General features: G+C 38.4%; 1 protein-coding gene across 5 annotated transcripts; it reads right to left on the bottom strand.

The window, feature by feature from the left end:
• Positions 1-7,989: 7,989 nt before the first annotated feature.
• On the bottom strand, positions 7,990-27,603 carry ZNF189 (zinc finger protein 189). 5 transcript variants are annotated; one of them, XM_021715931.1, is made up of 4 exons: positions 27,270-27,603; positions 26,930-27,062; positions 26,412-26,496; positions 7,990-10,709 (listed from the first exon to the last, which is right to left on the bottom strand). In XM_021715931.1, exons 2-4 carry the CDS (start codon positions 26,942-26,944, stop codon positions 8,989-8,991), a joined length of 1,821 nt encoding a protein of 606 aa, XP_021571606.1. In that variant the 5' UTR covers positions 26,945-27,062; positions 27,270-27,603; the 3' UTR covers positions 7,990-8,988. The 5 variants fall into 5 exon arrangements, with proteins under 5 accessions (XP_021571606.1, XP_008063005.1, XP_008063003.1 ...); XM_008064814.2 differs by lacking the exon at positions 26,930-27,062 and having other exon boundaries at positions 26,412-26,538; XM_008064812.2 differs by lacking the exon at positions 26,930-27,062.
• Between the last annotated feature and the right edge of the window lie 14 nt (positions 27,604-27,617).

Here is a 27,617-nt window from a genome sequence, read left to right as displayed (position 1 = left end):
CTTGTGACAGACTCTTCTGCCAGATAATTTTCATCTAGTGCTTACTCAGCAACATTGAATCTATGCTGTAAAGAAACTCCTTAGATTCTTACTTATTGGTTAAGTATGAAGCTATACTCAAGGCTGTTATTTATATCTTTTGGTCAAGGTTGAATTACATTTCACTGGGAGTGAGGATTTATATAATGCATTTTCTCTGACTACCATCTAATATGTTTTCCCTACTAAAGGACTACAGTTGTCTTCAAAATCTCAACCCCAGCAATTTTCTCCCTTCAGAGTAACATAAGGACAACTGTTATGAGTCTGTAGACTTCAGTGTCTATTAACTCTATGATTTCTGAGTGACTATTTTAGTGTCTTTCTAGCTCTAGGTACTTTGTAAGATTTATTCTAGTAGTTACTGAACACCTACTAAAAATAAAACCTGTTACTAGATATGAAAAATAATTAAGAGAAGTTTCAGCTTTAGGGTAGCCATTGTATCTGCATACTAGACAGTTAGTTAAGCTTAAATATCTAAGTAAGAAACACACAAACCACTGATGGGTTGGTAAGCAGGGAAGAGAGTCTAATCAGATGGGTGGATATAAAATAGGAAGAAATGACATTTAAGTTGGACATCATAGGCTAACAAAAGGGAAGGGAACTCTGCTTGTGTATATACTTTGATAAGTCACTGGGAGAAGATAATACTTTTAGGGTATTGAGTCACAACCACAAAACAATGACTGAGTGCTGGGAGAAATAAAAAGAGAATTTTTTTTTTTTTTTTGGCCTGAGGAGAAAAGAGGGGAAGGGGGCGAAGGGGCAGAAAAATGAGGAAAGAGAGGAGATGATGAGAAAGTAAGGGAAAGAGAAGAGGCAAGAAAAAATCAAGAGCAATATGTAATTGGGAGAGGTGACTGAAGGGCTTTTAAGAAGGGGGAGAACAGGCCAGGCATGGTGCACCAGCCTGGGCAACTTGGTGAGACTTTGTCTCTACAATCAATCAATCAATCAATCAATCAATCAATCAATCAATCAGCCAGGCATGGTACTGTGCACCTGTCTCTACAATAAATAAATAAATAAATAAATAAATAAATAAATAAATAAATAAATAAATAAATAAACCAGCCAGGCATGGTGCTGCGCACCTGTAGTTCCAGCTACTTGGAAGGCTACTTGGAAGGCTGAGGTGGAAGGATTATCTGAGCCCAGTAGTTCGAGGCTGCAGTGGCCATGAGTATGCAACTGCACTCCAGCCTGGGCAACAGAGGCTCCAACTCAAAAAAAAGGGGGGAGAACTATTTTTTAGGTTATTTTATTTAATATATTTTATTTTAAAGATGTGGGGTACAATTCAGGATTAGGTATACAAGTGGACATTGTACAGGTAAAGATTGGCCTCCCTCTGGTCTCTACTTTGCCTGGTTTGAGATCAGGTACCCTTACTGATGTTGTCTCCATCCTCACCCCAGCTGTATCCCACTATTGCCAACCAAGAAGGGGGAGAACTATTAAGAAAACTAAAGATAACTGTCTTCTTGTGAGGAAGAGCTGAGTTTCTCATATGAGTCTGTATCATGCCTTACAAAAACAAGATACTGAGACAATTCATATCAAGTCATAATATGAATTGATTTAGCAAAAGCAAAAGCCACTTGTAACAGTAAGAATACAGTCTCTAGAAACTTGCATAAATATTGGGATGAGATTTAGGCAAAACATAAATGAAACCTTGAGTCCATCTGATTTAACCCTCCTGAAGTGAAAGACTCTAGCTGTCATCTAGATGTCACTCATGGTGATAGGGGGGGAAACTGAGGTTCAGTGTGCTAAGAAAGTTGACCAGGGTCATATAACCAGTTGGTGTGACTTAAGCTACTGTACTTTGGAAAGACTTTTTGGGAAGGAGTACTCATGATGGTCCAAGGCACAGGTTTTTGAGTCAGACACCCTGAATTCAAATGTTGGCCCTGCCACTTACTAGCCATATGAGATAACCTTTCTATGGTTCAGTTTCTTCATCTCCAAAACAAGAAAAAGTATATTATCATGTAACACTGAGAAAATAAATGAGTCAATACATCTCAATAATAGAGTCACAATCCCTTATACACAATTCTGAAATCCAAAACCTCTGAAAACCAAAAGTTTTCTTGTAAGTTTGCAACACATTGTTTGGTGGTAAAATCTGACTCAAGGCTATCATCTTTATTCCATTTGGTAAGATGATATGATGTGTTTGATTGTAGGTACTGCCTCAGATTCTGCAGAGGGAGTTATGTATTATGTGGCATAAACAATATATAGGTATTCACTCTCTAAAATCGCAAAAAAAATCTGGTTTCCAAAACACATATGGCCTCAAGGTTTTTAGATAAAGAAGTATGAACTTGTCCTTGGAACAATATCTGCTACATTTCTAAAGTAAAAAATGAGTTGCCCATGTTCAGTACAGCCTGGGGGGCTCATGCAATACTACCAATCCCTAAGCCCCTTTCTAGAAAAGAAAAATTAAAAGACAAAAGTAATGCAAAGCTCAACATAGCCCATCACAACTTTTTGCATGACTCAAATCAACATAGTATTCTGGCTGTAATGCAGTCTGTCCTAAGCCTCTTGAAATAGTCTAAATACACAAGACTAGATATCAATATACATGACATATATTTAAAAATCAGTCAATAGATATTCATTCAGCACCTACTGTATGCTTAGCACTTATAAAGGTACTATATGGTCATTGGATGCTTACCACTGAGATGAGGAAGGATACAGTTAAGAAACAAAACAGTACACATACTGTTACATTGCAGTGGCAGAGGCTAGATGCTGAGATGAAAAGGGAAAGAATGCTTTACAGAGGAGGTAGGAGGAGATGCCAGCATGTGTGCCTCTTAACTGTATGGGAAACTAAGCATGTTTCTCAAGATCATATGATTAGTTATATAATCTTGGGAAACATACTTAGTCTCCCTGTTCCTCAGTCTTCACATCTATAAAACAGGGTTGTTGTGAGGACTAGCAATGTTTTATGTACAGTGCCAGAAACATAAGTTGTGAATAAATATTATAGTTTTCCCTGTCAGTTGGCTTTTGAAGAATGATAAAAGCACTTGAGTAGGAATAAATTATCTGCATCCTAGGGCAACCCTCTCAGGTTCCCTCCTACTATGGGAGCTTTTCTGTCCTCTCAATAAATCCTGCTTTTAAAAAAAATTATCTGCATCCTGACAAAAGTATAGACTGTATGTGTTGAGGGAATTGTGGGAAATCAGCCTGAAATGGTGAAGCCAATTGGAGTAGCAGTGTGGGAGTGGGGACAGAGACATTTTGGAAAGTCTTACCTTGAAGTGAAAAGAAGTAGGGAAGTGGGATGATTTTTAATCAAGGAATAGTATGATAAAAGCACTGCTGAAAATTCCTTTTTAAATATAGAGGACCAGGAGGGAACTGAAAGCCAGTTAAGTACCTATAACAGCAATCCAACAACATAGGACCTGGCCTTTTGTTGGTGGAGTGCATGAGTAAACATGACATTTTTAGATTGGGGGAATACAACAAAACACTCTCCTTATGTAGCGTAGTCATCTTCTACTCTGATAAAGTCTGTTTCATTGGAACCCAATAGGCAAGTACTTGGGACAAATGAAAACTCAAAATTCTTCACCTAGTTCTCAAAAAGTGACTTACATACATGCGCAGACTCAGCCCTGAGTACTGTGGCGCATGAAAAATAGGGCATCTACTAAACATAGCACTGATTCTTCTGGCAGTTAAGAACAGCCAGGGCTAAGAGATAGCCCAAGGTATCAAGTGTCAGAGAAATCTACTCTGCCTTCCTAAGATATTCAAGGTCAAGATATCTTTCTGTACCCACTTACAACATTTTCTTCTCCTGCCCTGGTTTCACCCTGGGAGATTTACCAAGGAAGGCAGAGGGCACTCATTGGTTGCAGGAATGTTAATGACTATCATGTAACATGGAAGTGTGGACTAACATGAGAAACCTGTTCTTAGAGCATGGCTCCTGGATAGGGAGCAGCACAGGTAAGAGGCACACACCAGGTATTATTTGAGTTAATCAACAGTGTTTTGGAAAGTTGGGTGATTGTCCCCAGTATAGCTTTTTCTTTTTTTTTTTCTTTTTTGAGTTGGAGTCTCACTCTGTCTCCCAGGCTGGAGTGCAATGGCACACTCACAGCTACAGCAGCTTTGACCTGCTGGGTTCAAGCAATCCTTCTGCCTCAGCCCTCTAAGTAGCTGGAAATACAGGCATGTGCCACCACATCCAGCTAATTTTTAAATTTATTATAGAGAGAAGATCGCACCAAGTTGCCCAGGCTCATCTCAAACCCCTGGGTTCAGGCAATCCTCTCGCCTCTGCCTCCCAAAGTGCTGGGATTACAGGCATGAGCCACTAGGTCCGGCACTGCCAGTCTTTATGTAACACATATGGCTCACTATTCATTCCCCAAATCTCCTTAAGGATAAAGGGCTGCTTGATGCCACTGTTCAACTAAAAGATATAGAATTAATATTGCACGTGGCAGGTATTTTAAAAATTCATGTTACTTGAACTTGTATCAGTAAATGTGTCTTTCTTCTGTTTATTCACGCATCATGATTATAGATGGCCTTAATTAAAAAGATATCAATAAACCCATCACCACCATTCACCTGAGGCAACAAAACACTTCTGGAGAAGGAATGTCAAAGGTATCAAATACTGACTGGGAATAGTAACTTTAAAAGAAAAAAAAAAGGTTAGAATATCTGGACTGGGTAGGAAAAAAAAGAGTTGAAATTTATTCTCCAAGCACTGTGCTCAGTTAGATACCGCTAGATTTGCTGAGGATATCTTCCTTTAGGAAGACATATGAATGCAAAATTCCCCACTCACCAAAATTACAGAGAAATGGAGTTTCATAGTGGTTTCCTATCTTTTGCCACCAAAGACTGCTTTCACTTGCTCATTTTGACATTTTATCTACTAAATAATTTGTTTAATCGACTTTAAACTTAATTTTATTTCAAAATTGCTCTGTATGTTAATTCCAAGAAGGCGTTAATTTTGTTCAGTTTTACTTCAGCTGGCCTCTAAACAAAATCCCACAAGCCCTTTGCAGTTTCTGCTTCCCTCCCTATTCTCCCCAGCTGCTCCTTCAAACCTTTATTATAAACAAGGTCCCTAACTCTACCCCTAACCATGTCCTCCCTCTTCTTTCTCTAACTCTCAAAACATGAATTTATTCTTGAAGACTGAATCATATCAAGGGAATTTCACCTTCTCCTTCCCCCAGTCAAATACTAAATCTGCCCTCTTTTTCTCTCTAATTGGAGGAAGAAGTTTCCCAAAGAAAATCCTTCTATTACTGCTAGAATTCATGTTAGCTTATCCAATAACTTATTTATTTTTCTTCTGCTCTCCTTTATATTCAAACTTTCCTTCAACTGGCTAACATTTCAGAACAAAAAAATACACAAATTTTTCTTTAATCTTGCTCTATAGCCCTTTTTATATTCATAGATAAGTAATCTACTTTTATGCTCTGACTTTATAGACCAGTAAAAATGAGTAAAAAGGATAACCAATAAAGTGTTGTCATTTTTTAAACTAAATAAATATGTAAGTTTAACAGACCATTCCCCAAATCACTATGACTTCATAAAAGGACTTATTAAAGAACATAATTTAAGAATAAAGTAAGGTTTTTAATCAATTTAGCTTTTTTAAAAGATACTATATTGTCCATATTTTTATCACTTGAAATAAAATTTTTGTCATGAATAATATTTGGGAGCTGATGATCTACTCTTCAGATACGATTTAGCTCCCTGAAAACTGTCTCCTCCCAGTTGCTCTTACAGAAACTCATTTATGACTTTCTGATTTATCAAATCCAAAGGACACTCTTCAGTTTTTCCATAACTTCTTCGCAGCACTTCTCCAGGTCACTCTCCTATGGTAGTTATCCCTACATGTTGAGTTTTCCATACTTCTGGCTGTTCCTCCCTGTCTCCTTTGCATCTTGTCCACCCACTAAGCAAGAATAGTCTCTAGGATTCCATCTCTGGACTTTTCTTGCTTTACTTTTCCTTAATCTATTCATGTTTAAACACTGGTAATTTCCTAAATCCAATTTATAGCCCAGGTCCCTTCTCTAAATACTATATCCATATCTCTAATTGCCTTTGAATCTTTCCTATCTCAAACCAAACACTACATATTGAATAGTAATTTTCTCATTCCATACCAGACACACTTTTTCTGTTTCAGTGAATAAGAGCACTAACCACCCAACCCCACTTTTAATCTTTACTCTTTCTTACCTTTGTCATCCAATTAGTAATCAAGTCTGTTTATAAGTATTTCTCAGATCCATCTTTCTTGAATTCCCATCACTGCTTTACTTAAAGCACCATAATCTCTCAACTGTACTACTGTAAGACCGCTTCAGTAGGTTTTTAGCATAGAAACAAGTCCTTGACACAATATTTTGCATGTGCAATGTTAGGAGAATAAGATCCATAGATCTAAGAAAGGTCAAGAACCATGAATTCAAATATTTTCCCTCCTACTCACCTTCACATTGCCTCTTGAGTCAAAATGAAGAAATCATAGGATGTCTGTATTATTTGAAAAGGAACACAGTGGAAGTATTTGGGGGTACCAGTGATATTTCTTGAGCTGGGTGCCAATTACACAGGTGTGTAGTAGTGAAAACTCAAGAGCTGTATACTTCAAATATGTGCCCTTTTAATATACACAACATACTTAAATACAAAAGAAAGGTTAGCACAGAATTTTAGGCAAAATAGTCTCCTTAGTATGACAGCCCTCTTGATCTAAACTTACTTAAGAGCAGCCTTACCTCCTGTCACATTCCTGAGTCATCAGTCAATCAGGAGTTCCCACTTTAGCTACCAGGTTCTCTGATGTCTTCAGACACTATTTGTCTCCACTGGTACTCATCTTTTAGTCTCATCTTAAGCATCACCTCCTCTTGATAGATTTAACTTCTTTCTTCCCTTTTCTAGGCACTTCATTTCCCTCTCTAGAGCAATCTGCATACCTCTATAATTTTCTTGGGAAACAAAAATGAACATACAATAACTTGCTTTAAAAAAAAAAAAACTTTTGTGGGGGCTGTTTTTATTTCTAAGCAGTGGTTTGTATAGTGAAGAACTGCCCACTGCTACTGAAGTTTTGAGTTGTCACTCAGATTCACATTCAAGGATATTAAAAATTATGTAGGAATATCTAGTAGAACCATGGGCCCAAGCTACTATGAGGTAACATAGTAACAATAGCCAGGGCTTCTGCTAAGCAAGATAACCATACATGAAACTGATTTAACTCCTGCAAAAAGCAAATAAGTGTTTTAGTACGCATGCAGTGAAAACATAACACTTTACATTAGGCTTTTAAAATACTGAGAACAGGTCTAAGAAACTTACTAATTGAAACCCTGGTCTGGGAACCACAGACATAAATAATACTGGGAAGATCCAGAGCAGGAGAATTATTTATTGAGGAATCAAGGGGTTTGTTATTTTTTGTACTTTTTATTGGGCTACAAGCTCTGGTTTGAAATGCTGTTTATTAACTATGAGTACCTAATTTGAATAAGGGAGTGCACAAAGATAGGTATCTTTAAATATATGTATCATAACCCCCATATTTACATGCAGGCACACACACAAAGACATAGGAAGAAGAAAGTTTGGAAGTGATTTTTAGAATGTTTGGATCTAGAAGAAAAGGAGGTCATTTGCTTACATTATTAGGAAGCTAGAATTACAAAGTTCTGGTGATTTGGAATTCTATACTCAGAAACAAAGAACCTAGACTTAACCTTAACTGAACTATTCCAGAAAAGGCTAACTAGTCACAAGCAGGACAAGTGAGAAGAATTGCCTTCAAATCCTTGATTCTAATTTTTAAAACACAGTAATGATTTGATAGGATTGGTTTTACACTAAAGTAATAAAGAACTCTTACACAAAGCAAAAAAACAAAACAAAACAGGTTTTAATGATTAAAACAGATGAATTAACAGGTTTATAATAACCATTAACTAAGGAAGCCCTAGAACCAGAAATAAAAATTTTTAAATTGCATGCAAAATCTAGTTATCATAAAAGTCAATGCAATACCAAAATATGTCAGCTTCCTAGCAGACTGTAGGTCTTTTTATTTTCAATTCTTGGTAATCAAAATATATACACTTTTACATGCTCCTGGTTGTGGAGGAATAAGCTTATTCTTATAGGATTAAGAGTTTCTTTCACAGAGAGAAGGGCACAAAAGAACAGCGTCTTCCTCCATCTTTTGGGGTCCATCTGGGGGGAAAAAAAGGCACTCCCAAAGGTTCCTTGGTAACACCTTTGTTAGGTTTGTTAATTATGTAATCTTTACACGTAAAATTAATGGTCCACTTATTTCATAGATCTGGGACCCATAAGGCATTGAAACTGCCTTTAACTCACATGCTTAACAGCTGGCTTTCTTAAATAATGACAAACTGTATTCTATATTGGTTTTTAAAAAATCAGAGCTTTCTTTGATAACTTTTATATGTTTAATTACCATGCATAGCCAAACATATCATGGAACTGAAAGAACCACCATGATAGTGACAGAAGACTCATCATTATTTATAGTTTTCTGACATCAGCTGCTCCCAACTCTCTTATGTTAATTCACTTTGTTCCTCAGAGCACTTCCCACATGCTCTAAACTTGGGTATAACCTCTCTGCTGAAAGATTAAAGGATGCTTAGATAAACTCCCAAGTCTTCCTTCTATGATCATCAAAACAGAAGTCGATTGCCCACGGGCAGTTTCCACTATCCACAGAATCTTTAGAAACCATCTGCCTGAGGCCAAGGAGAATTTGTTTTATCTATCACTAAGTCTGACCCATGTTGAGTCGTACTAAAACTGCACTTGGGTAGCTAGTCTCAAATAAAATTGAGCTTGTGTATTTCTCTACATTTACTCCATCCATGCTGTGTGCAATTTCTGATGCTGAATAAGAGAAATGCGGCAATTGAAGGCTTCACCACAAGCATCACATTCATGGGTTTCTTGGGTTTTCACCTCTGCATGGATCTTCTGATGATTGACAAGACTGCGCTGTTGACTGAAACTTTTGTCACACTTCTCACACTTATAAGGTTTCTCTCCTGTGTGTATTCTCTGATGCTGAATAAGACCAGAGTTCCGGCTAAAGGCCTTCCCACATTCATCACATTTATGGGGCTTATTACCTGTGTGAACACCCTGATGTCTAATAAGATTACAAAGTTGACTGAAGCTTTTGCCACACTGTCTGCACAGATAGGGTCTCTCACCAGTGTGGATTCGCTGATGTTCAATAAGAAATGAGCTCCGACTAAAGCTTTTCCCACAAACAGTACATAGGTAGGGCTTTTCACCAGTGTGGATTCTTTGATGTTGTACAAGATGAGCACTAACACTAAAAGTTTTCCCACATTCGTCACATTTATAAGATTTTTCCTTAGGGTAGACCTCCTGCTGAATAACAAGACTGCAATTTGGATCAAAACTTTCCTTAGTTTCATTATATGGATAAGTCTTCTCCCTGGTGTGGATTCTCTGATGCTGAATAAGACCTGAGCTTCTACTAAAGGCTTTTCCACATTCCTCACATTTATGGGGTTTGTCTCCTGTGTGAATTCTCTGATGACGAGTAAGGTTGCAAAGTTGACTGAAACTTTTCCCACATTCTTTGCACTGATAAGGTCTTTCACCAGTATGGATCCTCTGATGTTCAATAAGGAATGAGCTCCGACTGAAGCTTTTTCCACATTCAATACAAAGAAAAGGTTTCTCACCTGTGTGAATTTTTTGGTGTTGTATAAGGTATGTACTTAATCTAAAGGCTTTCCCACATTCACCACATTTATGGGGTCTTTCCCCAGTGTGAATTCTTTGATGCTCAACAAGCAATGAGTTTCGACTAAAGCTTTTCTTACATTTGGTACAGTGATAAGGTTTCTCACCAGTGTGAGTTCTTTGATGCTCAATAAGGTGTGACTTCCAACTGAAGGCTTTTCCACAGTCACTACATTTATGCGGTTTCTCACCTGTGTGAATCCTTTGATGTTTAACAAGGCTCCTTCTCTGACTGAAGCTCTGTTTACACTGATTACACTGATAGGGTCTTTCTCCAGTGTGGATTCTCTGATGTCTAATGAGGGTTGAGCTGACACTAAAGGTTTTTCCACAGTAATTACACTCATAGGGCCTTTCCCCAGTGTGAATTCGCTGATGTTCAATAACAAACGAACTTCGACTAAAACTTTTCCCACATTCATTGCATTGAAAAGGTTTCTCACCAGTATGGACCCTTTGATGTTGAATGAAATGGGCCTTGCGGACAAAACCCTTTCCACATTCTTCACATTTGTGGCATTTCTCCTCTGCATTTGGTCTCCTACGGATCATGTTGGTGTTTCCTCTGAACATTTTCTGTTCCTGGGTCAAAGATTCCCTTGGTATTTCCCATAAGAAGATCCCTCTCTGTTTATCTAACCTACCAACAAGTTCAAAGGTTTCTCTACCCATGGGATCCTGGTCAATTTCGCTTTTGATTCTTGTAACTATTACACCCTGTGGTTCTACTTCTTCCTCAATTTCTTCAATTTCTTGTTTTACAGTTGGCTCATCATCCTTATCTCTGTTCAAAACATCTGGAATAATGCACAGAAAATATAAACATCAGCCAAGTTCTTTGAGGGCAAAGAGAAACAATTAGAAAAATAAGGTAATCAAGATAAATTTATTTACTATACTTATAAAATGTAATGTACTACCTTATAGTATTATTATGAGAATTAAGTTGGCTCATATACACAAACCATTTAGAACAGCACCTGGAAAAGAATACATGCTATATATATTTAGCATTAGTTATCCTATGCAATGAAATGGTTTTCTTGGAGAAGGGTATGAAAAAAGGATTCAGTAGGCAAACAAGACAGTAGAAGCAAGCAGAGTCCAAAGGAAGAACTGGTAAATCAACCTGGAATTATAAAAGAGAGTAAACAGATAAACAAAACAAGTAAAAGTGGAATTAACCAGTCTATTAAGGAAGAAATGGTAAGTTTTTTTTTTTAAAGTAGGCTCAAGAAAATTTAGGATGAGAAAGCATTACTGGGATGTGAGCGGACCAAGCAATGAACAGAAGGGAATATATAAAAAGATGCTAAGAAGGACAAAAGGCAAAGAACCAGGAGAAACAATAATTCATTCATTAATAAGAACTTATTGACTGCCCATCAAAAAGCACTCCAGGCCCTATGTAAAGAGCCAGGATTCAAAGGCAAGTTATGAAGTCCTCTTCCAAATGGAATTGATGCTGAGTAAAAATGGAGAAAGAAAATAATACAATTATGAAGTAAAAAGTAGTTACTAATATAAAGAGACAAAATAGCTTAAATAAAAGAAGGGGTTGAAGTAACATGGAGTCTATGATATAGAGCAATTGAATAAATTAAATATTAAGAAACATGGTCAGAATTAATGGAAGCAACAAAGAAAAAGAGCCGTCTGTGGTAGCTCATGACTTCATATGACTTCACCTACCACAAATCATACCACAAGTATAAATGATTCTCAACCCTCTAAAGATATGGCTCAAGGTTCACCACCTTGTTCCATCTAAGAGCCTGTATGACATCTGAGAAGTAGAAGACCTTGCATGTGCTAAAGAATATATAGTATAATGGTCTATAAAAATGGTGTATAAAACACTTATAGCTGCTTCTGATTTCTTTCCTGATTTTCCATCTCTTGTTGGAATAGACATTAGATAATTCCACTAGAAGATTCAATCATTTTCAAATTTATATATGATCTCAAAGAAGTTCCTTTATGGTGGGAGGAGCTTAAGATGGTGGCCGACAGGTCGGGCTGTAAAAACCTCCATGGAGGCAGGTGACAATAAAGACTCTCCACGTGAGTAGGCGGGAGCTGGTGGGAGTGTGAAAGTCCATCTGAGGGGATACTCAGCTGCATGCACCTGGGTCCCCCTTTGAAGGCGACTGAAAGTTCCCACCACCCTGAAATTAGAGCCCATCTCCCAAGAAACATCTGCTGCCTGCAGGAACGTGCCTGAGAAAAGCCTGCTGAATTCAGCTGATTCCCAGCATCTAGCACCCAGCGAACACCATCATCTGGCATACCAGACTCGCTGGAGCGCAGGATTTAATTTTTGGAGGGAGAGCTCTGGGGGAATCCAGAGACAGGAATATATGCCTGGTGATAAGCTGCCCACCACAGCCATTTTCCAGGCAGAGATTTGCATTGCTCTGTCCAGTTCCTCCCCCAACCCCCAACTTGTTGCCTAAGCAACACACAAACAATTGCTCCAGGCACTCCCTTACCATTTAAACAGGAGAGAGACCTAACAAGGCACTGGAAGGGGCTGCAGACACAGCCCAGAGATCCGATCTCTGGGAATGGGAGATCAACTACTCAGGGCTGGATTATAGTCCAGAGGAAATATTCTGAGAGAACAAACTTCTCAGGGACCTGAGAGTGCTGAGTTCCAGGTGCCCCACCCCCTACCCTGATCCAACTGTGGAACAAAGGGTGTGGCCAGAAAATGACAAGGAAGAACTCCGAAGAGATCAGTGGTGAGTCCAGGCTGACACAAACCCCCTCCTCCCCAGCAAGCCTCTGAACGTCAGACCCACATAGCTGGGTCACGACTGAAAGGAACAAACCCAAACAGAGCCTGGACATCAGTGACAATAGGAGAAGCCCATTCCAGAATAGGCCTGGCTGGGACAACCTTCTGAGAGTACATACCTGGGGAAGAGACTATCCTGTACATCCCCAACAGAGATCTCCTTGACCACAGGAGAGTGGGAGAGGAGGACTGCAGCCCCACCCACCCCCTTTGCCCCTCCTCCTTCCCTGCTCCACTACTTGAGGAGATAGTGAAAGAGGTGGCTCTGCAGGAGAGATCTGATTAGAGGAACTACAGAACCTGCCACAAGAGGACAGGTCTTTTGTCTTTGTTTTTTCAAATTTTCAATTATTTTTTAATTTTAAAAATTTTCTGTTAGTTCATCTATTTTAAAAATATTTTTCCTTTATGCACAAATGTGTATGTGAGGCTTTGACCTGCATCCCCTCCCAATTTTATTTTTTCCTTTTCTTTCTCCATTTCTTTCTGCTTTTATTTATCATTCTCTGTTTATGTGTGTATGTGAATGACTGAGTGTTCATCTTTTGATTCTGCTATTGGTTTTTGCTCTTTTGTTCTTCTGGAGGGTTTTTTTAACATTCATTTTTTTATAATTTAAGGGGTGTGTCAATATATGTGTGACGTATGAGGGTTCCACCTGAATACCCCCCTTTTTTCTTTTCTTTTTTTTCTCTTTTTTTCTTTTTTCTTATTCTCCCCCCTTCAGTCTTTTTGTCTTTCTTCTCTGTTTACTTCATACCAGGCGCGTGTGTGTATGTTTAGTTTTCTTGGGGTTTTTCTGTTATTGTGGCTTGCTTTGTCTTGCTTGGTTATTATCAGATTGTTTTGTGGTGTGGGTTGGTTTCTGCTTTGTAGCATCATATAGAGTGGTGGTGGGGAGTGGATCTCAGGGAAATCATACCACAATAAGTGAACATTTTAAGTTGCAAGTAGCATCTGACTCCTAGCACCCCATCCCCACTTTACTCAGATTTCAAAAACTACAAGAGACCGCAAAACTTCCCATCCACCATCCTATTTCAAAATAGAACAAATCCAGAGCCCAGATCAAGGAAGAATAGAGGACTGGGCAAACATCAGAAGGGAAAGCCTCTCCCACTGACACTGAATAACAGAACTAGGGGAAAAAAAACACAAGATATCTGTCACAAATGAGGAAAAGTCAAAGGAAGATCTCAGGCAATTCCAAATCTACCAAAGACAAAACTCCTGAGACCAGACCTTGGTGCCCAAACAATGGAAGTCACCAATGACTGGCCCCAGAATATGACAGGGATCAGGGAATGGATGGAAAGAGTGAATAAGACTCAAGAAAGACAAGATGCAACACTGAAATAACTTGTAACAGAGATTCTGGCAATAAAAAAACTTCATCTAGGAAATAAATGACAAGATGACAAGCATAGAAAGCAGAATCAATCAAGCTGAAGAAAGAATCTCAGAACTTGAAGAACAGAACAAGGAATTAACCTAATCTTTAAAAAACATAGAAAAAAGACTCAGAAAGAAGGAACAAAGCCTACAAGAGATATGTGATTATATCACGAGGCTGAACCTACACCTGATTGGTATCCCAGAAGAAGAAAGGGAAAATGAGAACAACTTGGAACAAGTATTCCAGGAGGTAATCCAAGAAAATGTTCCCCATCTCACCAGAGATGTGATCAGCCAAGCACAAGAGATACAGAGAACCCCCACAAGACATCAAATGAGAATACCAACCCCTAGACACATAGTAATTCGCCTACACAAGGTAGGCACAAAAGAAAAAATACTAAAGGCAGCAAGAGAGAAAGGTCAGACCAGCCACCGGGGAAAACCAATCAGAATAGCAGCAGACCTATCAGCAGAAACACTACAAGCAAGAAGGGACTAGAGCCCTATATTCAAAGTCCTCAAAGAGAATTTCCCCAGCCAAGCTCAGCTTCATCAGTGATGGAGAATTAAAATCCTTCCCAGACATCCAATCCCTAAGAGATTATGCAGCTTCCAGACCAGCTCTACAGGAGAGACACTTAAAAAGGTATTAAGCACAGAAGAAAGAAAGAAAAAAAAGAAACACTACACACTTTCCAAGAGAACAGCAGAGGACAGAATCAACAGAGAATACAGCACTACAAGAAACGTGAAAACACACGCATACAACACTAACCCCAAAGCTAAAAGAAAACAAGCAAACAGAAAAAACTTTATAAGAACCTCATGAGAAGGATAAGCAATCACATTTCAATAATCAGCCTGAATGTGAATGGACTAAATGTACCACTGAAAAGACACAGAATGGCGAACTGGATAAGAAATCATGACTCCATTATTTGCTGCATCCAGCAGACTCAAAGGGACGCACACAGACTCAAAATTAAAGGATGGAAAACGAGTTTCCAGGCAAATGAATCACACAAAAGGCAGGAGTTACAATCTTAATATCAGACAAAGCAACCTTTAAGCTATTAAAAATTTTAAAAGATGCAAAAGGACACTACATAATGATAAAAGGTTCAATTCATCAACAAGAAATATCCTAAACATATATGTACCCAACACAGGAGCACCAGCATTTATAAAGCAACTACTAAATAAACTAAAAAAAGATATTGACTCTAACACTATTATAGCAGGGACTTAAATACCCCACTGACAGCCCTAGATAGATCATCGAGGCAAAAAAATCAACAAGGAGATCCAGAACCTAAACTTGACACTTGACCAATTGGACTTAGTAGATACCTACAGATTATTCCACCCAACAACCACAGAAAAAGCATTCTACTCATTGATTGCCACATGGAACATACTCCAAGATCGATCACATCCTTGGCCATAAATCAAGCATAAACAAATTCCATAAGGTTGAAATCTTGCCATGCATTCTCAGACCACAGTGGAATAAAAATAAATATCAAAACCAACAAAGCCCACAAAGATATGGACACTAAACAGCATGATGCTGAACACTGAATGGGTCAATACTGAAATCAGAGAAGAAATTGAAAGATTCCTGGAAACAAATGAAAAGGAAGAAACATCTTACCAAAACCTCTGGGATGCCATGAAATCAGTTATCAGAGGGGAATTTATATCTCTACGAGCACACATCAAGAAAATGGAAAGGTTACAAGTGGAGAGCCTAACAAATCACCTAAGGGAGCCGGAAAGAGAAGACCAGCAAAACCCCAACTTTAGCAGAAGAATCCAAATCATAAAAATAAGAGCCCAAATATGGGACATGGAAGACAAAAATATTATAGAAAACATCAGCAAAACAAAAAGCTGGTTCTTTGAAAGATTTAACAAGATTGATGGGCCACTAGCCAGAATGACCAAGAAAAGAAGTGAAAAAGCCCAAATAAACACAATCAGAAATACAAAAGATCAAATCACAACTGACCCCAAAGAAATACAAAGGATTATCAGAGATTACTATGTACACCTATATGGAAACAAACTTGATAACCTAGATGAAATGGAGAACTTTCTGACATCACACAACCTCCCCAGGTTAAAACAAGACACTGAGACACAAAATAGACCAATAACAACCCAGGAAATTTACTCTGTCATACGAAAACTACCTACCAAAGTCCTGGACCAGACGACTTTCCAGCAGAATTCTACAAAATGTACAAGGAGGAGCTGATACAAATCCTACTGAAAGTATCCCAGGCAATTGAGAAAGATGGAATTCTCCCCAAATCACTTTAGGAAGTTCACAGCACACTGATACCCAAACAGGGTAAAGATCCAACAAAGAGAACTACAGGCCAATATCCCTTATAAACATAGATGCAAAAATCCTCAACAAGATTCTAGCAAATCGGATCCAAAAACACATCTCAAAAACCATTCACCTGACCAAGTAGGCTTCATCCCCAGGATGCAGGGGTGGTTCAACATTCGCAAGACCATAAATGTCATTAACTACATCAACAGATGTAAAAACAAGAACCACATGATTATCTCATTAGATGCAGAAAAAGTTTTTGATAAAATCCAGCATCCCTTCTTGATAAAAACCCTCAAACACCTAGGTATAGAAGGAACATACCTCAAAATAGTAAGCGCCGTCTATGACAAACCAATAGCTAACATATTGCTAAATGGACAGAAATTAGAATCATTTCACCTGAAAACTGGAACAAGACAAGGCTGCCCACTCTTCACCCCTCTTGTTCAATGTTGTGTTGGAAGTTCTAGCACGGGCAGTTAGACAAGAAAAGGACATCAGGGGTCAAGTTATCCCTCTTTGCTGATGATATGATACTATACCTTGAAAATCCAAGAGAATCAGTCAAAAACCTGCTTGCACTGATAAAGGACTTTGGCAAAATCTCAGGGTACAAAATAAATATGCAAAAGACAGTTGCATTCCTATACACCAACAACAAGTAGGCAGAGACCCAAATAAAAAGCACAATCCTATTCACAATAGCCACTAAAAAAATGAAATACCTTGGCATCTTCCTGACCAGAGAAGTGAAAGACCTTTACATTGAGAATTACAAAACACTGCTCAAAGAAATCCAAGAAGACACAAACAAATGGAAAAATATTCCATGCTCATGGATAGGAAGAATCAACATTGTTAAGATGTCCATCCTACCAAAGGCAATCTACAGATTCAACACAATACCCATTAAGTTACCAACATCATTCTTCTCAGACCTGGAAATGACAATACAGAAATTCATATGGAAACATAAACGACCAAGAATAGCCAAAACAATACTTAGTAAAAGAAACAAAGCAGGAGGCATCACACTTCCAGAATTCAAACTTTACTATAAGGCTACAGTAATCATAATAGCTTGGTATTGGTACAAGAACAGGCACATAGACCAATGGAACAGGATAGATTCCAGAAGCAAAGTCCTAATTCCTCAACCAATTCATCTTTGCCAAAGCCTCCAACAATCACTGAGGAGAGGAGAACCTATTCAGTAAATGGTGCTGGGAAAACTGGCTGACTACATACAGAAGATTGAAACAGGACCCCTACCTATCACCATACACAAAAATTAACTCTAAATGGATCAAAGACCTAAACGTAAAACCTCAAACTATAAGAATCTTAGAAAGCGCAGGAGACACCCTTATAGAAATTGGAACTGGGAACCAATTCCTATTCAGAATCCTAAAGGCCAATACCTTAAGAAATAAGATAGACAAGTGGGACCTCATCATTATTAACGAGTTTCTGCAAAGCAAAATAAACCATCAAGAGAGCAGGGAGACAGCCCACAGAATGGGAAAAAATATTTGCCAACTGTATATCTGACAAAGGCCTAACATCTAGGATCTACAAGGAACTCAAATGCGCTGAAAGGAAAAAAACAAACAGCCCCTTTAAAAAGTGGGCAAAAGACATGAATAGACACTTCTCAAAAGAAGATACATGGGCAGCCAACAGACACATGAAAAAGTGCTCGGCCTCACTCATCATCAGAGAAATGCAAATCAAAACCACAATGAGATACCACCTAACCCCTGTAAGAATGGCCATCATTAATAAAACAAACAACAACAGATGCTGGCAAGGATGTGGAGAAAAAGGAATGCTTCTACACTGCTGGTGGGAATGCAGACTAATACAATCTCTTTGGAAGACAGTGTGGCGATATGTGAAAGAACTAGAAATTGACCTTCTAAATGACCTAGCAATTCCCATTGGGAATATACCCAGAGGAACTCAAATATTTCTACAAAAAATATACCTGCACATGTATGTTTGTTGCAGCTCTATTCACAATAGCAAAAACATGGAACCAACCCTGTTGCCCAATGAAGCTAGACTGGATAAAAAATATGCGATACTTATACGCAATGGAATATTATGCAGCCATAAAGTAGGACAAATATATGGGCTTTGTAACAACTTGGATGGATTTGGAGTTGATCATACTCAGTGATTTATCACAGAAATAAAGAACTGAGTTCCATCTGTTCTGACTCATAAAGTGACCCTGAACAATTAGAATGCTATAAGAAAGCGATTGGCAGTAGTGGAAAATTGTCAGGGGAGCGGGGTGGGACTGGCAGTTGAGGGAAATGCTAGGGGAGGGAGGGGCACACCTCATCAAGGGTACCTGCATAGTCAGTGTTTATATACCTAACCCTCAATTGTACTCCACATCTTTATAGTAAATAAATTAATTAAAAAATAAATAAAATGTAAAAAGAAAAAGAAGTTCCTTTATCATACTTTCTTTTTTCTCTCAGTTTTTCTAGTCTTCTAATTGTGGAGTCATCTTTGAATTTTCTATTTGCTTACTCAAACCAGTCATTAAATTATTTTATTCTAGCCGGGTGCAGGGGCTCATGCCTATAATCCCAGCGCTTTGGGAGGTAGAGGCAAGAGGACTGCCTGAGTCCAAGGGGTTCAAGATCAGCCTTGGCAACTTGGTGAGACCTCATCTCTACAAGTCTATTATGTCTAAATACAAAATTAGAAAGGCATAGTGGCATGTGCCTATAATTCCAGCTACTTGGAAGGCTGAGGTGGAAGGATCACCTGAGCCCACCAAGAGAGGCTGTGGTGACTGTGAGTATGTCACTGCACTCCAGCCTGGGTGATAAAATGAGATTCTGATTAAAAAAAAAAAAAAAAAAAGAAAGAAAGAAAGTTATTTTATTCTTAAAAAAAAAAAAAAGAAGAACTCTTCTTCTCATTCCCATCAGAAACTTATTTCTTCTTAAACTTAAAACTTGTTTCTTCTCAGGCTACTTACAGTGTCTCTTCTCAAATTTACTTTCAGTGGACAGTGTTTTCTTTCACACAATGAAAAAGGATGAAAGAAGTCCATAAACTTTCTACCACCACCTATAAAATTACCTGTCAAAGGAACATAAAGATATATCCCATTCCCGCCCAAAGCTAATCCATCCATCCCCTTTATCCCACTCAACTATGGAAGGTTGCTTAATTACCTCCACTTTTTCTTCTTTCTTCAATGTACATTCTCCAGTGACACCTTCTTACCAACATGTAAATATGTCCAACTTTACCTTGTACCTGATATCCTCCTCTGGATGAAAGTCAAACTTTGGAGAAAAAAAATCTTAACACAGTAGTTTCTATTGCCTATGTTTTCCATGCCCTACCTCTACCCATTCAATTTATTCTGAAATCTACTATAAAATTTGGTGTGCTTCCAGCATCTAGGAAAAATTCTCATTAAACCACCGTGACTTTCAAATAAAAAATAAAAAGGGCATTTTTTTCAGTCCTCATTTTATTCAGCAGAACCTGACACTGCTGATCACCTGCATTTCTTGACATTCTTTGTTTTTTGTTTCTATGCTATTACTTTAGTTCTTTGGCCTTTTAAAATAAATCTCCCTCATTTATTTATTTTCCTTTGTCAACTATTTTTTGTTATTGCTACCCAAGTTTATATCCTTACTTGCTCTATACATATACCCTCTGTATATCTCCACTTAGATGCCTCACAAATGACTCACACAACGTGACCATCACCACCTACTCCCACGCCTCTCCTCACCTCTAATCATCTCTTGAGGCACCATGAGTCATAATACTCTGAAGTCCTAAAGCAGAAAATCATCCTATTTTTCCCTTTTTCTTACTGTTAATCAATCCACCTAAATCATGTATTCCTCTCTAGCATCTACCTTCTCTTATTTTAAGCACTCACAATCATATGGCTATCTAATATTCCTTGATTCTGGTCTTCAGGCTAGATATGACTGTTTCTAGAAACAATCTTATATATAATGGCATTCTATTCATCACCTGAGGTTCAGCAGTACCCCATCACCTTTAAGGTGAAATCAAAGCTCTTTATAATCAGAACCCTTCAGCCTCAGCTCACTGTCCTATCTACTCTATCATACTATATGTAGGCAAGTTGCTTCTGTTACAGTCTTTCATACCTTATTTTTGCAAACCCCACTTACTAAATGTCCCTCAGCACTGTTTACCTGGCGTATTCTTGGCTTCTCTTTAAGATTCAAAGCAATCTTCAAGTTCAAAGCAAAGTTCCTCTATAAAGTCTTCAGTGAGTTCCTCTATAAAGTCTTCAGTGAGTCCACTAGACAGATTGAGGTGCTCTATTTTTTATCACCCGCTCTTGTCCATAACACCATTATTACACTATAGCTTTAACTACTATTATTACACAGTACTTTTTAAATGTTTGGTATGTGTTTGTCTCTTCCACTATATTCTAAATTCCTTGTGTGAAGGGCAAGTCAGTTCAAAATGTTTATTCAGTGAATATTGTTCTGGGGGTTTTACACAAAAGAATAAGACAAAATCATCATTACTTGAAAATGGTATGGACATTTACCTAAATTCCTGAAATAATCAAATGAAAACATAATAACGACAAGACTAAAAAACTGGTTATCACTGTAAAAATAACCAGTTAGCAAATATTGTAGAAAAATAAAATATGCTCTTCACAATAGTAACAAAAAATATAAAACCTAGGAACAAACATAATAAGAAATGAGTAAGATCCATAAAGATAATTTTTCAGAAAAACATTTTCTGAAAGACAAAAGCATAGTTGAACAAAGTGAACCAAATGACTAACAAGAATCAATATTAAAAAGACCTTAATTCTTCCCCAACTAATCTGTGAAACTAATCACATTCCAATCAAAAATCATATGAACCAATTTTGAAAAAAATCAATAAATCTAAATTTCAACCAGAAGAATGCAAACAACTGGCTAAATACAACATGAAGAATATTAAAGAATGATTTATCTTACCAGACATAAACTGTAATATGCTGTTTAAGTAAATAAAACAGTAACACTGGCATAAAAATAAATAAGCCAACAGGATAGATAAGTGAAGAAAACAAGTGCAGCGTTCAACACAGCGCAGCCTTGAAATGATTATCAATTAGATTTGGGTTGGTAATGATTATATGATATCTTCCCATCCTGTGGTCATGGCTAATCTGTCTAGTAGACAGTTGACTCAAAGTGGATCTCTCCCAGGAACTTAGAATTGAAACTGAAATAGCTAGTTAATACAAATGTTACCAGAATTGTAATCTATCAAATCAGAGGCTAAAAGGACAGCATGTGAACATTAAGAAAGTAAGGTTAGTCTGCCAATGGGGAAATAAGAGATTAAAAAAAAAGAATGTTATAGACTAAACGTTGGTGTGCCCCCCACCACAAATTCATATGTTGGAAGTGTGGCCTTTGGGAAGTAATTAGATTTAGAGGAAATCATGAGGGTAGGACCTCCACAATGAGATCAGTGTTCTTATAAGAAGAGGAACAAAGACCAGAGTGCTTTCTCCCCTCCCTCGCACCCACCATCATATGACGATACAGTGAGGTGACCCTCTGCAAGCCAGAAAGATGATCATCACCGGAAACTTGGTGATGCCAGCACCTTGATCTTGGACTTTCCAGCCTCCAGAACTATAAGAGATAAATGGTTTCAGTCCTTTTCTAGTGTTCAGCTGTAATCATGTTCAAATAGTCTATAAGACATCTCTACAATAATTCCCCTTGTTGGCTTAAGCTAGCTTGAGTTGATTTCTATAGTCTTTAACCAAACAGTTTTAATAACATGGTAGCTGAAGGGACAGGGACAAGGCAAGGACATAAGTAAATAAACTTTAGGATAGAATAGGAGCTGACATGCTCTTTCAATAAATAGACAATAAGTATTTTGACTTTGTGAATCATATGATCTCTATTGCAACTACTTAATTCTGCCATTATAACATGAAAGCAATCATAGATAATATGTAAAGAAATAGGCAGGTCCAAGTTTAATAAAACTGTAATAAAACTTTAACAAAGGACCTGATTTGGCATGTGGGCCATAGTTGCTAACCCTGTTATCCAACAGAGTATAAAATAAACAGTTTTCCTGGTTGATAGAATGGGAGAATGGGGAAGAACTAGAATTCCTAGGGCCTAACCTGGTGTTTTATAACTATTTATTAAATGAATTGAACAAAATAATTATAGTCAAATAATTTATTTGATCACAAACAAAGAATAAAAACAATGAGTTCAAGGTCTTGTATGCACAACCATTCCAGTTCTGTCAAGGTCCAATCTAGCTCAAGTAGATTAAAGAGTCACTAAAATTGAAGAGGTCAAAGAACTGAGAGATAAAGCTATCAGTTGCATCATCAACGTAGCTATTGATGTTTCCTCTTTTTTTTTTTTTTAAAGCAGCATTGATTTTAAAAAATATGAATAAGAGCCAAAATTACAGATAGAAGAGAGCTATATCATGAAAAGTAATAAGATGAAGTGGCAGAGAACACTAAATTGGAACAGTGGAATAATAGTGATCTCTCATCAAGGAAGCTCTTACCAAGGGGATAGAGATAGGGTTTATTGAAAATGAAAAGACTGTGGGAGGAGAGATAATAAATAATGGAAAGCTGTATTTAAATTGAAATAAAGAAGAGAGACTAAAAGTGCAAGATCACAGATGGGTTCACCGCCATGCCTTTGTCTATATGGTATTCACATGCTGCAGTACTAAGGGCAGGCAGGGCTGGGTACTTGCCTGGTTCTATCAACCAGGATACCATATGTATGGATAAGCTGGCAGTAACTCAGAGACATATTTAAAAAATCAGCATATTAAAAAAATCAGCAGCTGGTAGGACTGAAGATTAAAGTGGTGTGCAGGAATTAATAGATGAGACAAGAAAAGGCAAAGGCTACATTTGGAAGGTCCTAGTATGCTAGGAAATTAAGAATGTTACCCTTTGTTTATTATTATTATATTTCTTAGATCAGAAAATATAGCTTATTTAGAAAGTAAATGAGAGAGAGAGAGAGAGAGAGAGAGAGAGATTGATTCATCTCTCCAAGGTAGGGGAGGAGGACAAAGCTAGGAAACCTGGGGGACATAACTCAAAGAGCCATGTGGCCTGACCAGAGGTTAACAAAGCAATGACAAATGGTTGCTTAAGTAAAATAAGTTTAAACCTTCCTTTTGATGGGAGGCAGGTAGTTAAGGTAATTGGGTGGTGGTCTTTTTCACGTTATCACGAAGGGGCAGGTGAGCACAGGCTTTTATCTTTTAAGCTATCTGGAGCCATCAGAAGTTTCAAGCAGTTAACTAATACAAAATCACTTTGGTGGCAATATAGAGGATATATTAAAAGAAAGGGAGACTAGTGGCAAGGGGCTAGCTTAGGGGCTAATGCAACAATCCAGTTAAGAGATATTCAGTCTTAAATTAACTGTTCTTATTCAGTCACAAAAATATTTAAGAAGCATATAATATAGGCCTGGCTCCATACTAAGTGCTGGAGAAATCAAATGAAAAAGACATATTTACCATCCTCATGGTGATCAGTGAGGTTAGAGAAATAACATAAAAAAAAAAGTATAGTATAATATAAATTCAACAACAGATGTATATACAAGGTAACACAAGCAGTGCTTACCTTGGAAGAGAAGTTGTTTGAGATCTTAATGATTGAGACTTGCCAGGTATGAATTACTTATGTGGTCTTCAAAAGATGACTAGGAAATGGAAACTCACAGATGATGATGATGACGATAACAAGAGCAATCAACACTTATATCATACTTACTACATGCTAGTGTCTTAAATGCTTTACAAATATTAATTCAATTAATGTTTACAATAACCCAAAGAGGTTGGTGCTATTATTATTTACGTTTTATAAAAAAAGAAGCTCAGACTCAGAGAGGTTGATGAGTCACTACAGTCACAAGGCTAAGTAAGTGGTGGAACCAGAATGTGAACTCAGATAGGCCCCACATTATCTTCCTGGAGATAAAGATTTGGGACTTATTATCACATAGTGGTAGCTGATGACCTGAGTATAGATAAGGTCTTTCAATGAAAGTGCATAGACTCAGAGGAAGTCTGAGAATACAAACCAACGGAAGTAAACAATAAACAGTTTCAAATATTCATAAAGAGGTGGAATAAAATAAAGTCCAAAAGAGTCTACTACATTTGACAATGAAGTGACTACAGACCCCCTGCTAAACAACTTAAGAGGGGCATTAGAGGCAAGACAAAGGGGCTTAGCCATAAAGGGAGATAAAGAAGTAGACAACACAATTAACTACTCTTAAAAAACTTGACTATGAAGAAAATGAGTAGCATGTTACAGGAAGCAGTAAGACAGAGATTCTGGTTCATAGGAGGTTTCTTTCTTTTTCCCTTTTCTCCAGTTGGAAGAGCCATGAACATGCCAATCATTAGAATAAAAGTAATAAGGGAGAAGAAACAGAGACTGAAGCTATAATAACAACAAAAAGATGCCTGATAAGTTTCTGGAAAAGTAAGGAGATAGGAACAGCTTTAAGTGTGCAGATGATGGGCAGAGAAGCTGAGAGTTCATGCTTACTGACCTCTGTTTTTCTGTGAAACAAAAAGCAAAGTTCACAGTAGTGATAGAGTGATAGACCCAAGGAAAACTTTTTGGAATAATCACTAAACGTAACAGAAGAGTTAGCCTATCAATGACAAAAAAAATATTGCTACGACACAAAAATCCAGTGGAGACCAGAAGAAAAAAAAATACATATACACAGAATATTAATCCTTCTAGCCAGAGAATTTCTGTTGTCTTTAGCAATTCAGGTAGGAGAAAAGAAAAAGCAAATTTTATAACAATTACAAGATTTGAAGTTTGCAGAATGGGCAAAGCATAATGACAAGGTGGCAAGACAGCATGCTGGAGATTAGATGGGGAAAGCAATGTCAAGAGGGACTGACACCTTGGTGAAAAAATGGAGACATCAAGGGACAGGAAACATCATTAGCAGGTTTAGGTGGAAAGGAGGAGGAAAGATAGATAAGAAGTGGTAGTAAGCTCCACAAGACTAGAAACCATGTCCATTTTGGTCATAGTCAAAGTTTAGTTTTTTAGCTACAGTCTATAAACTTTTATTGCCTGTATAACTGATTAAAGAATAGAATATTGGAATTTAAGATTTGCCTGTTAAATCAATGATGTGAGTTGCTGAATAAAAAGGAAGGCAGGGTCTCTGAAGTAAGATCCACTGGAACTCAAGTATTGACTGGGTCACTGATGGCATGAGTTAAAGTAGATTGTGAAATGTGCCAAATTTATGTGTGAGAGACCAAAGAAAAAGTTGACGGATGATAGTGAAAAGGAAGAGAGTGGGTAAAGCAAGACTGCTGAGGCCTTAAAGAGGGGACATTTTACTTGAAAGGAGAAAATTAATGCTTTGGGAACCGCATGGAAAAGCTGGGAGAACAATAACTTCTCCCTTCCAGCGTTGAGACAAAGGATGGAAAAGGAGGAGGATGTGGAAGAATAAGCAGCCCTTGAAGAACTGCCAGAGAAATGGTGTCCTTGGAAAAATGCCAGGTTTCAGTTAAGGCCAGGAGGGGTAAGGAACATTATGTGAAGAGGAACAGGGGCTCCAGAAGGCAGAGTGAAAAGAGGTGGGAGGAAAACAGTGGGAGGATGAGCCAGGAGGGAAAGTACAAAGCAATATGGGAATAAGATTAAGACAGGAGGCCCAAAAGGCTTGCATTTTGGTCACTGCAAGGAAGCTAGGGATGAGAGTCATGGAAACAATGGCTGAAAGGTTTGAATCAGAACTCTGGAACAAAGCAGTTTTGGTAACGGTGTGGTCCAAATGTTTTCAGAGTCTGATTTCTAGTAACTTCTTAGATGTTTTAATTAAAAAAACAGCAGATTCTTACCCAGTGAGACCAGGTTTCCATAGTTCTCCATCATGACATCTTTATACAGGCTTCTCTGAGCTGGGTCCAGATAATCCCACTCCTCCTGGGTAAAAAACACAGCCACATCCTCAAATGTCAGCAACCCCTGGAATAGTATGATTTCTGCAGTCAGTTCCTGTTGTCTCAAGGACAATTCCACCACTAAAAGTGGTAGAAGCAATCACTTATCGGGGCCAAGTAGGCTAGGAGGAACATAACTAAAAGAGTTCCATATGGTGCCCAATTCTGGGAATCAATTGTAACTGACAGGCATATCAGACTACAGGGTAACTGGACTGGACCCTTGTTCTAGGTAGTGAAGGACCTAAAGAAAAAGCTTTCTTGGTTTAATAAAAATACTCTAACATTTTAATTTTGGTAAACTGTCCCAAGACCTCTCAAAGCTCCCCTCACGTCATTGCCTCACTCCAACTCTCCATTCGCACTGGCTTGTGACCCTATTTAATTCAATTCCTGGAGGTTCTCTAAGTGTATACCTTGGGTCCGGGCATCGTGCCAGCGCAAAAGACATAGGAGAAGGTCAAAAACGGTGTCTCACCTGGAGGAACTCACAGATGAGAGAGCTACTTTGAAGCATTACTAATTTTCTCAAGATGATTTACCATCTCTCTTATTAAGGAAAAAAAAAAAAAGGTTGGGGAGAGGGTGGGCAGTTTGTTCGCGAACCTGAACGTACTCCAGAGCACCAGGGGTTAGTGGGGTGGTATTCCTTGCACTACGCTGGCCCTAAAGAAAGAGGACAGGATGGAGAAGCGATGGTGAGGCCTAGCTAGAGTAGTGGCGAGACAACGGGAATCCCCGGAGGGGCTTACTTACCTTTGGCTCCGGCGGGGGGCTCGGGGAAGCCATCTCCCAGTCAGAGAATAGAGGTAGGAATCTGAGGCGGCCGCACGGTAAGGAGCCTTTGGTAAGGCCTACTCGGCTGCTGGAAATTAGGCCCAACGAAGACGAGGCTTCCTGGCTGGGTGGACAGTGCCGGCCTCGGTCCCCAGTTGATCACGACCCCAACAACATACCAGACGCCCTCCCTGGCTGCCCCCAACCCCGAACTCCGAACCTCCTCCCCTGTCTGGTTGCGCAGCCTTTCAGGCCTCGCTAGAGCCTCCTCCCCGCAGCCAATTCCTCCTCCTTTCAGCCAAGCAGAGCTATGACCGCCCCCGGACC

This window comes from Carlito syrichta, unplaced genomic scaffold (genome assembly GCF_000164805.1).
Source record: "Carlito syrichta isolate Samal-C Ts95f unplaced genomic scaffold, Tarsius_syrichta-2.0.1 Scaffold308053, whole genome shotgun sequence".
NCBI classification, from domain to species: domain Eukaryota; kingdom Metazoa; phylum Chordata; class Mammalia; order Primates; family Tarsiidae; genus Carlito; species Carlito syrichta.
The sequence above is the reverse complement of the archived record's forward strand: the minus strand, read 5'-3'. Positions and strand labels throughout refer to the sequence as shown.

Bases quoted from the DNA above. Each gene is read 5' to 3' on its own strand.
- ZNF189 (XM_008064814.2), bottom strand. From the start codon at position 27,302: ATGGCTTCCCCGAGCCCCCCGCCGGAGCCAAAG. The intron at 26,539-27,269 runs GTAAGTAAGCCC...ATACTATTCCAG, and splicing joins GCCCCCCGCCGGAGCCAAAG to GGGTTGCTGACATTTGAGGA. The intron at 10,710-26,411 runs GTAAGAATCTGC...GCATTATTCCAG, and splicing joins TGGAAACCTGGTCTCACTGG to ATGTTTTGAACAGAGATAAG.